Below are 11,323 nucleotides of genomic sequence, written 5' to 3'. Positions count from 1 at the left end.
GCTCAGTAGGTTAAGCCGCTGCCTATGGCTCAGGTCATGATCTCAGGGTCCTAGGATCTAGTCCCGCATGGAGCTCTCTGCTCAGCAGGGAGCCTGCTTCCCCCCCCCCTCTGCCTGCCTCTTTGCCTACTTGTGATCTCTCCCTGTCAAATAAATAAATAAAATCTTAAAAAAAAAAAAAAAGAGGGCCCTTGCCCTTCGCTCTCCTTCGGGAACCCCCCCTTGCTCTAGAACGCGAGGGGCATGGGGAAAAGAATGCAGCTACTTCATTCCCCCAAAGCGGGGACACAGCCCACAGTCCCCAAACGTAAATTCCCACACTCACGTCCCCACATGCCAGACTCCGCGCTGGGGGAATACGGGAGTGACCCAGTGGTCAGAAACACTGCGCATGTGGTGAGGATTCGCGCGCGGGCGACGGGGCGTAATGCGCATGCGCCCCTCTCTGGGGCGGAGCCTCGTTTTCCCGCCCTCTCGCCCCGCCCCCTGCGCGGCACATCCCCCGGGCGTTGCCATGGCGACCCGGGGGCCTCAGCAGGAGGGCGACTGCACCGCCTGCCAGGTCTCTGAGGACCTGGCGGCGGCGGCAGCGGCAGTGGCGGTGGCGGGTCATGGAGCTTTCAAGAAACAGCGTGGAGACCAGGAAGCCCACGGGCCTCGGGCGCTGCAGGCATTTCTTCTGGTTGGGCGTGGTCTTCGACACGGTGGGCGCGACCCTGCTGTTCACCGGGGTCTTCGCGCGCCTGCGCTTCTACGACCTGCTGCTCTACCTGGGTTCCATCATCATCTTCTTCAGCCTGCTCTGGTGGGTCTTCTGGTACACCGGCAACATCGAGCTGACTGCCGAGGAGTCCCTGAAGGAGCCCTTCCACGAGCCGTCCTCCACCGCGGTGAACGCGCTGAGCCAGCGCCTCTCTCACACCCTCTGCAACGTGTCCCGCAGCTTGACGCGGATCCGGCGGCGCTGCGCTCCCAGGACGTTCCTGCTTAGATCTGCTTCTCTGAGTATGACCGGCACGGTTCGGTCCGAAAACCAGCTGCAGCAGGAAGACCAGGGCAAAGACGCAACGGCAGGTGCCCAGGAGAGCGGCGACGCGCAAAACCTGGGCAGCGAGGACCTGGGCCCCAAACCTGAAGCTGTCGTGAGTTCAGAGGGAGTTCGCTCCCCAGGGCCTGGTGCTGGGTCTCTGGGAGCCGAGGCCGGGCTGCCAGGGCCTGTGAAAGGATCGTTTTTCACTCATATGGTGACGCCTGAGTTCCCTCCGTCTCCTCCCGACCAGCCTCAGCCCCTAGCCGTCCTCTCCTCCAGGAGCCTGCCTGTCCTTCCCTCGGCCTCCACCCGCCAGCCTCTAGCTCTCTGTGTTTCCAGGAGCCAGCCTGTGGCCACTCTTGCCTCTGCAGGCCAGTCCGCTGCCTCCTTGGCTTCTACCAGCCCTCCTCTGCTCACTGTTGCCTCTGAGAGTCAGCCTGCTGTCCCCTTGTCCTCGATGACTCAACCTACAGTGGTCCTTGCCTCTCAGAACCAGCCCTTTGTGCCTGTGGCCTCTTGGGACCACTCCTCGGTTTCTCTGGCCTCTCAGGTGCCAGTGCCTGCACAGAGCAACCTCCAGATCCTTTTGGCCTCTCAAAGCCACCTCCCGGTGTCTGCAGCTGCACAGAGCCACCTCCAAGTCCCACTGGCCTCCCAGACCCAGCTGGAGAATATTCCTCTGGCCTCTCAAACTCCGACTTCAGGTGTTCAGGCTCCCCATTCGGAGGGCCTGGCCCCCACTGGGTCTCTGATCCAAGTCCCAACGTCCCAGTCTTTTCAGGCCCAACCTGTGAACCTTCAGATCTCCCTTGCTGTCCAGGACTTTCAGGCCTTCTATCACAACCAACAGACCCTCCAGAGCATCTCTTCGGTCCAAGAGATTTCTCCCAGCCAGTCTGCGCCTGTCCAAGAGTTTCAGAAGACGCCAGTTGCACAGGCTTTTGAGACTCTGCCACCAGCGGGCCAGGAGCTAAGTCAGGAATTCCCTGCCACCGCGTCCCCACCCCCTGAGTCCCAAGCTCCAGCTTCTCAGGCCCAGCAATCAGTGTCCCCTGAGAGCACAACCGCCCCTGCCTCAGAGATGAAAAGTAGCCCTCCCTAGTACAGAACCAGACCCCAGCCATAGGCCGCTCTGCCAAGTAAGTCCGTGGGCAGAATCTTCACCTGCAGTATTCCTTGATTGTTTACGCTTCTGGGTTCTGATGGTTTCCTCAATCCCTTCTGCTGGAAAAACCAAGTGGAGGCAAATGGCCTGTTCCTTCGGGGATTAGATCTTTTCCACTTTGGTAGGTTTTTTTGTTTTGTTTTGTTTTGTTTTATATCCACTTTGGTAGGTTTTTGAAACCTAGTGAGGTTAAGGTCTTACCTACTCTATCAGAGTGAGACTGCTTTCTTTTTATTTAGGCTTTGTAAGGGCAGGGTCATTAAGACATTCCATCAGGACCTGTGGGTGCGGTGGGGAAAGGGACTCAGCACTGCTTCTGAAACAGAATGATTTTCGGTGGTACAGGGACACAGCATGAAATAGCATTCAGTGGGTAAGTTACTGCCCTCTCGGTTCTTTTTTTTTTTTTTTTTTGAAGATTTTATTTATTTATTTGACAGACAGAGATCACAAGTAGGCAGAGAAGCAGGAAGAGAGAGAGAGAGAGGAGGAAGCAGGCTCTCTGCTGAGCAGAGAGCCCGATTCGGGACTCAATCCCAAGACCTGGGATCATGACCTGAGCTGAAGGCAGAGGCTTTAACCCACTGAGCCACCCAGGAACCCCGCCCTCTGGGTTCTTGAGCAGACTTCGTGATTCTATCAAGGAGAGCATCCTTAGCGTGGACTTAGTGATCTCCAACAGCTCTCCAACATTTTGGTAGGCAACAGCTGCACCAGCTAGGATGTAATACTACGTATGTTCAAGTTACTTCAATGGATAACTTCTATTTATGCCAAGTCATACTGGTTTTTCTATTTGCAATAGTGATCGTTGCTTTTCAAAATACATTTATGTAAAAAAAAAACCACTGAAATAATTTAAAGGGAAAAAGTAAGTGTGTAGTGAAACTTGAATGATCCTTAAGTTTGGAAACCATTTGGCTGTTTGTAAATCCCATGCGCTTTCTACTAAATCGAAAGACCCTTGGTGCTAACCTGTTTAATGAACTCTACGGTTGAGGCTACTGAGGACCAGTTCCGCTGAACTCCCCAACCCCTTGTCAGTTAGAAAGGTAGAGAAGGTCATGTGAAGGTCAAAATTGGTGAGGCTGCTTCTCAGTCGGGTAAGTGCTGCTATGATGGTATTCGCACTGAGTATCTGTTTCCTGGTCTTTCTCTTTAATCCTGTTCCATAAATTACCTACTCGGGAGGGGGAGTAGAGAGCAGAGCACTAGTTGGAGGTTATGTTAATGCTCCTTGTTTAAATGCTACCAACACGTAATCCACAAGGTTATTTCCTATTGGTTATAGTTTCATTTCCAGGGTAGGGAACAATTGAATATTCAGTGATGTCAAACTCTTAATTTCCTTAAAATTTTCTCGATTTCTCTTTCAAGAGAGTGTATATAGGTGTACACACACATATATATTCTATAGATAATCTATAGGGACAGAGCACTCTGGCTTTTTTGGTTTTGTACAGTTTGGACACTCAGATTTTTTTTTAAGATTTTATTTATTTATTTGACAGAGATCACAAGTAGGCAGAGAGGCAGGCAGAGAGAGATGGGGAAGCAGGCTCCCTGCTGAGCAGAGAGCCCGATGCGGGGCTGGATCCCAGGACTCTGGGATCATGACCAGAGCAGAAGGCAGAGGTTTTAACCCACTGAGCCACCCAGGCGCCCCAAGATTTTAAAATGAAATATATTCAGTGACTCACGTTTATTTTTATTAAAAAACAAAAATAAAAAAGCAAAACACTAACAAACCACAGTCATTCCGGAAGGAAAAGATTTAGTATGACTGAAAGAGATCATCAATTTTTTCCCGTTAATCATATCCTTTCATGAAATTTATATGGTTGAATTAAGTCTCAATGTAATTCTTTTTTTTTTTTTTTTTAAAGATTTTATTTATTTATTTGACAGAGAGAAATCACAAGCAGGCAGAGAGGCAGGCAGAGAGAGAGGAGGAAGCAGGCTCCCCGCTGAGCAGAGAGCCCGATGCGGGGCTTGAACCCAGGACCTGGGATCATGACCCGAGCCGAAGGCAGCGGCCTAACCCACTGAGCCACCCAGGCGCCCCTCAATGTAATTCTTGAAGGGGGCTTAAGCACTTACTAGCTGCTAGAAATATTGGTAAACACGTATAGAGATGAAAGGATGCAGACCTTGGCATCAGAAGGCTTTGTTCTAGACTTAGTCCTCTAACTCAAAGGAACAACTGTAAAGAGGAGAACGTTTTAGACAAGAAAGGAAAGGGGTTTACCTAGTAATTCTTAGTGGAAGAATTATTTTACTGACCAGACATTTACTGAATTTCCGTTAAGTGCTAGTCAATCACATTATGCCCTAGGGATTCAGAGTTAAGTAAGAGTCCTCTGCTGTCCACATGCTCACTATTTATCAAGGAAGAAACAGATACAGAAATAATTAGCGCAGGGGGGCCTGGGTGGCTCATCTGGTTGAAGGTCAGACTCTTGATTTCGGCTCAGGTCATGATCTCAGAGTGGTGAGATTGAGCCCCACATCAGTATTGGACTCTGAACTGGGTGTGGAGACTGCTTAGGATTCTCTCTCTCCCTCTCCCCCAACCACCACCCCACCCCCACCCCCATTTAAAAATAAATAAATAAATAATAAAAATTAGGGGGGGGGGAAGAAATGACTAATGCAGTATACAGTAACTGAAGTCTAGTCTAAGCCTTTCAGAATACAGGTGTGGGCTGCATGAGGGATTTTTTGAGTTTGATCCCAAAGTAAGCGTTCATTGGGTGAGGGAGATGGGAAGAACATGCCATGCGAAGGGAAAAAGCATCAACGAGAAGGCACAGAGCCATAAAAGTCCATGACTTGCTGGGGACATACTTGGGAAAGGGTAATCTGATGGTGTAGTCATGGGTTCTTGGGACTCGGAGGATGAGGTAAGGGGAGAAGCTTTGAAGGCTTGTGAAGAAGGATAAGGTGTATTAAAATCAAACCTGTGGTCTCTGTTGTAAGGAAATGGCAATAGGCCAATAATGAGATAATAATTGCCAAGGTCTCTCCCAGTTAGTTCTGAGCGGAAAATGGACCTCTTAGATGCTAGCAGCAGTTTCTAACCCAAGTGTGGGCTCCATGGGCGTTCATCTTGGAAAACACTTTCTGGTGTTTATTTACCTGTACATAACTTTTTTTTTTTTTGCTACTATGATGACATCAGGTAGAAGGAACACCAAATATTATGACTGCATTGCTCTATATTGACCGTAAGATACATATTACCTAAAATAAGTGTTGACACATTTTTTAAAAGATTTTATTTATTTATTTGACAGAGATCACAAGGAGGCAGAGAGGCAGGCAGAGAGAGAAAGGGGGAAGCAGGCTCCCTGCTGAGCAGAGAGCCCGATGTGGGGCTCGATCCCAGGACCCGGAGATCATGACCTGAGCCGAAGGCAGAGGCTTAACCCACTGAGCCACCCAGGCGCCCCAACACATTTTTTCTATAAAGGCCCAGACAGTAAATATTTCAGGCTCGGTGGGCCAAGAAGCAAAATCAAGGATATTATGTGACTGTTTATATAAGAAGAGAGAAAGCTACCCCAGTTTGCCTGGGTAGACGGAAGAGTTAGTTACTTTGACCCCAGTCACAGCATCTGGAGGCCTTCACCTAAGAGCAACTGACCTGGGACAGAGGGTGAGGGGCATGGCCTGGCCTGTCAGGCCTGCAGCCAACTTGGTGCTTCGCTCTGCCTCAGTGACACCCAGGCCTGAGAATGGAATTCTCTGCTCTCAGAGAACCTGGCCCTGTCATCTTGGTCCGCTGGCCTGAAGATGGGTGATTTCCAGAGTCTCTGACTCCCAGCTTCAGATTCCCCGGCGTGGTGCCTGGCATTTGCCAATACTGGAGTCTAGAATGTGTAGGCGGTGGTGCTCAGGCCCTGAGCAGACCCGTGGCCAGACAGGCAGCCATTGGGAGCTCTGAGGTGAGCAGGGATGGAAGCTAATGCCCAGATTGGGCTTGGAAGCTCACAGGGCTAGGCCACCGCAACACAAAACGGCAGAGCGAGGAGGGGTTCTCCTGGTATTTGGTGGATAAAGGCCAGAGGGGCCGCACACAACACACGGTGCACGGGCCAGCCCGGCCCAACACAGAATGATCCCACCCACAACACTGTTACTGTGAGGTTGAGGAACCCTGATCTAGAATAATTTAAAAAAACTGCTCTCCAGTTCATGAGGTGCTTAAGGAAAGATCTTCTTATCCTCAAAGGAGTCATTGGCTCTTAAACCGTCGTGGTATCTTCTAGACCATGAAGATTTTATTCACCTTTGTTTTATATATCTTTATATCTTTATATTCTCATTTTGAATCAACACAGATGTGGCGGCATTTATTAATAACATACCATTTATTGGGGGTGTTTATAATAGACTACACACTGTGCCAAGTAATTTACAGGCCTCGTCTTATTTCCCATAACAATCAGGTAGGCACCATTATTGTGTCCACTTCAAGGAAGGTAGACTTGATATTGATTGAAAGGTTAAGGCATTTTCTCAGTGCCACACAGATAGGGGAGCTGGAATTAATGTGCAGTAGATAAAAGATTTGTTAAAAGGTGTAGATTATAAGTTTTCCTTCCACATTAAAGTTATTAATGAGCCTTTTTTTTTTTGTAAGCCTGTCATTTGTAACACTCCAGACCAGTCTATGGGTGACTTCTCTATTGAAAACTTTACTCCCAGAGAGAGAATGAAAATCAAGAATTGTTCCACTCTGTTTATAAATATGATCTCACATAAAAATTGCTTTTTTTCTTTCCAGAATCACCGAAGTTTCCACAGATTTAGGTTCCAACTTTATGAAAGCACAAATACATACCTTAACCTCGTTTTGGAAACCTCTGTGTGGGGTTCTGACCTGTCTCAGACCAGCAGGCCTCCAACGCTGCTTCTGCCAAGTATGTTTGTGTCGGTGTTGGGGAGAGTTTTCCAGATTCACGTCATAAATTTCTTTATTGCCAGAATTTTAAGCCATAATAAACTATGCTATTCCAAATGAACTTTGTTTTAAAATAAGTTGGTTTTTAAAATAGACTCCTTGTGAAAGCATTCCAGCATTCCAAGTGGAAAAGAACGCCTAGCATACTCTGGGTAAAGGTGAAAGTAAGTACACTTCCCACAGAAATGGACACTGGAAAGTGTAAGTCTGTGTATTTAAGGGTACTTCGTGACCTCGCTAATGAAGAGAAAACTTAACACAGTGCATTGTAACATGCCACAATTTATATTTATATGCTTATTTTGATTTAAGGAACAAAAATTTCCCATTTTCCCAAGTATTTTAAAATCTGATTGGATTGTATCTTTTAATGATAAATAAAATGCATTTGAGAGTATCCTCCTCTTACATTCTTTCTTTGTGTCAGTAGATTATATATGCAAGAATGCTCTAATAGATGGGTAGTTTTCTCTTTAATTTTTTAATTTTTTTCTTTTTTTTTTAGATGGATAGTTTTCTTTTTAAATTTCTAGTAATAGGCAAAAGCATTCTTTTTAAAGATTTTATTTATTTATTTGACAAAGATCACAAGTAGGCAGAGAGAGAGAGGGGGAATGAGGCTCCCCGCCGAGCAGAGAGCCTGATGGGAGGCTCGCTCCCAGGACCCTGAGATCATGACCTGAGCTGAAGGCAGAGGCTTTAACCCACTGAGCCACCCAGGCACTGCGGCAGAAGCATTTTTTTAGATGGTACAGAACTTTTGATCAAAACTTCCAAAAATTTAAGCTGTTTTTATATTTCTTCCCCTTTTCTGTCCTATACTTCCATAGTCCTATATTTGTAATTTTAAACAAATTAACTCAGACAGGAAGACCATGCGTTGCAGATACTTGGAACAAAGAATACTGGAAGGACATTACACTAAGTGAAGTAAGCCAGTCACAGCAAGACAAATACTATATGGTTCCACTTATATGACATTTGTCATATGACAGAATTGAATTCACAAGATGGAAAGTAGAGGGGTGGCTGCCAGGGGTTGGGGCTGGGGGTAGGAACAGGGAGTTGTATGATAGGTAAAGCCTTTCAGATGAAAGGAGTTCTGGAGATTGGTTTCACAGCAGTGTGAATGTACTTAACACTAGCAAACTGCACACTTAAAAATAGTTAAGATAATGGGGCCCGTGGGTGGCTCAGTCAGTTAAGTGTCTGCCTTAGGCTTAGGTCATGATCCTGGGGTCTTAGGGTCAGGAGATCCCTGCCTTGGGCTCCCCGCTCAGTTTGGAGTCTGCTTCTCCCTCTCCCTCTGCCCCTAACCCCTGCTCGTGCTCTCTCTTGCATTGTCTGTCTCTCAAATGAATTAATTATTAAATCTTTAAAAAAATGGTTAAGATGGTACATTTTGTGTATATTTTACCACAATTAAAAAAAAATAACCGGATTAAACCAGCAGTGTATAAACCACCTGACATTTATAAATTTCTTTTTAAGGAATAAATATACGCAACAGTTGAGTTTCTGGATATAAAATGTACCAGGTAAGCAGCTATTTAATACCTTAGGAACTACAGTTAGGAACTTAGAGAAAAATCACTTTTAATGTACTACTGAACAAAGGACTAGATGAGTATAAAGGGAATGGTAGAGAGGGCGTGCAGGCAAGTGTACCCACGCTTACAAAACCCTACAGAAAACTTTTACTAGGATTGGACTTGATCTTTTTTTTTTTTAAAGATTTTATTTATTTACTTGACAGAGATCTCAAGTAGGCAGAGAAGCAGGCAGAAATGGAGGGGGGGAGCAGGGTCCCCGCTGAGCAGAGAGCCCAATATGGGGCTCGATCCCAAGACCCTGGCATCATGACCTGAGCCAAAGGCAAAGGCTTTAACCCACTGACCACCCAGGCACCCATGGACTTGATCTTTGATACATAGAGGCAGTCCTTAAGAATTGTGATTAGTGGGGACGCCTGGGTGACTCAGCGGTTAAGGCCTCTGCCTTCGGCTCAGGTCATGATCTCAGGGTCGTGGGATCGAGTCCTGCATCGGGCTCTCTGCTCAGCAGGGAGCCTGCCTCCTCCTCCTGTCTCTCTCTGCCTGCCTCTCTGCCTACTTGTGATCTGTCAAATAAATAAATAAATAAATAAAAAAGAAATTAAAAAAAAAAAAAAAGAATTGTGATTAGTGGACCTCAGGTGCTATCACAGTGCCTAGAAGCACTTTGAAAGAAACCTAGAAATGGCTTTTGTTTATTTAAATTTTATTTATTTGTTTATGTAAAGCTTTTATTTATTTATTTGAGAGAGAGAGAGAGCACAAGTTGGGGAGAGTGGCAGGGAGAGGGAGAGAAGCGGACTCTCCACTGAACTGGGAGCGTAACCCAGGCTGGATCCCAGGACCCCAGAATCATGACCTGAGCCGAAGGCAGACGCTTAACCAACTTGAACCAGCCAGGCTTTTATTTTAAGTGGCTTTTATTTTAAAAACACTCAGTTTTTCTGGTTTATATTCCCTACATTAAAAGAAAAAGATTGTATGTATGTATATATGTATGTATGTATGTATTTAATTTTTTAGATTTTATTTTTAAGTAATTTCTACACCCTATATGGGGCTTGAACCCACAACCTGAGATCAAGAGTCACATGCTCCACCGAATTTGTCCGTGAGACTCCCCTGTCTGTACATTTTAAAAGAATGTTCTGGGCACCGGGGTAGCTTGGTTGGTTGAGGGCTGGACCTTTGCCGTTGGCTCAGGTCATAAGTCTGCTTGTCTTCTTCTCCCTCTGGCCCTCCCCTTGTTCACACACTTTCGCTCATGCACTCTCTCTAAAATAAATGAGCAGATCTTTTAAAAAATTTTAAAAATAGAAATGTTCTTATAGAATGAACCAATTTTTAAAATTTAAATCTTTGACTAGGTTAAGTATTTCCATATTACAAAATTCAAAAAGCATAAAATGGCATATGGTGAGGTTTCCTTGCATCCCGCAGCACAGTGCTACTGATAGACGGTAAAAATGTTACTGGTTTTGAGGGGCACCTGAGTTGCTCAGTCAGCTGAATGAATGACTCTTGATATTGGCCCAGGTCAGATCTCAGGGTCACGAGATCGTACCTGCATAGAACTCCACGCTGGGTGTGTAGCCTGCCTAAGATTTTCTCTCTTCCTATTTTGTTCTCCCCCCACTTTTAAAAATGTTATTAGTGGGACTCCTGGGCGACTCAGTTGGTTAAGCGGCTGCCTTTGGCTCAGGTCATGATCCCAGTGTCCTGGGATCGAGTCCCACCTCGGGCTCCTTGCTTGGCGGGGAGCCTGCTTCTCCCTCTGCCTCTGCCTGCTACTCTGTCTGCCTGTGCTCGTGCGCTCTCTCTCTCTCTAACAAATAAATAAATAAAATAAAATAAAAATTTTATTAGTTTTTTGTAAATCCTTTCATTGAAATATATATATAATTATATATACTGAAATATATATAATTATATATATTCATATATGTATAGTGCTTGCATATTCCATTATTTCTTAGCATACTTTTCAGCACCTTGCTTTTTTTACTTAACACATGTCTTGAAGATCCTTCCCTTTTGTGCAGTTAAAGACCTTGTTCTTTTTATGAACACGGTATTCCAGTTAGTGGATTTTTCATAATTAATTTGTTTCCTACTTGTGGACATTTGGTTATTTCTTTTTTTTAAGATTTTATTTATTTATTTGACAGGGAGAGAGATCACAAGTAGGCAGAGAGGCAGGTGGGGGGGGGGAGCGGAGGAAGCAGACTCCCTGCTGAGCAGAGAGCCCGATGTGGGGCTCGATCCCAGGACCCTGAGATCATGACCTGAGCGGAAGGCAGAGGCTTTAACCCACTGAGCCCCCAGGCACCCCGGTTATTTCTAATCTAATGAATGTTTTTAAGTAACACAAAATTTTTAAGTAACACAAAATTTGGACCTAATAAATAGATAGGGACCATACTTTGACCATTGACTTTAAGAATTCCAAAGACCATTTAGTCTTGTCCCTCACCCCTCCTCCCTTGAAACAAACACACAAATAAAAATCATAAAGAAAACAAGGGACCTGCTTCAGATCTTGTAGGTGGTTCATGGCAGAGTCTGGGCTAAAATCTGACAGCCCTTGGTTTGAGTCTTCTTTCCAACAA

The 11,323-nt window shown here is 45.8% G+C and overlaps 1 protein-coding gene across 1 annotated transcript; it reads left to right on the top strand.

Annotated features, from left to right (window-relative positions):
• Positions 1-611: 611 nt before the first annotated feature.
• Positions 612-7,493, top strand: LOC111156269 (proline-rich protein 36-like). Its single transcript, XM_022517038.1, has 2 exons — positions 612-2,169; positions 6,985-7,493. Exon 1 carries the CDS (start codon positions 612-614, stop codon positions 2,130-2,132), a length of 1,521 nt encoding a protein of 506 aa, XP_022372746.1. The 3' UTR covers positions 2,133-2,169; positions 6,985-7,493.
• Positions 7,494-11,323: the final 3,830 nt, after the last annotated feature.

Source organism: Enhydra lutris, unplaced genomic scaffold (genome assembly GCF_002288905.1).
Source record: "Enhydra lutris kenyoni isolate GAN:26980312 unplaced genomic scaffold, ASM228890v2 scaffoldscaffold45, whole genome shotgun sequence".
Lineage (NCBI taxonomy): Eukaryota > Metazoa > Chordata > Mammalia > Carnivora > Mustelidae > Enhydra > Enhydra lutris.
The sequence above is the reverse complement of the archived record's forward strand: the minus strand, read 5'-3'. Positions and strand labels throughout refer to the sequence as shown.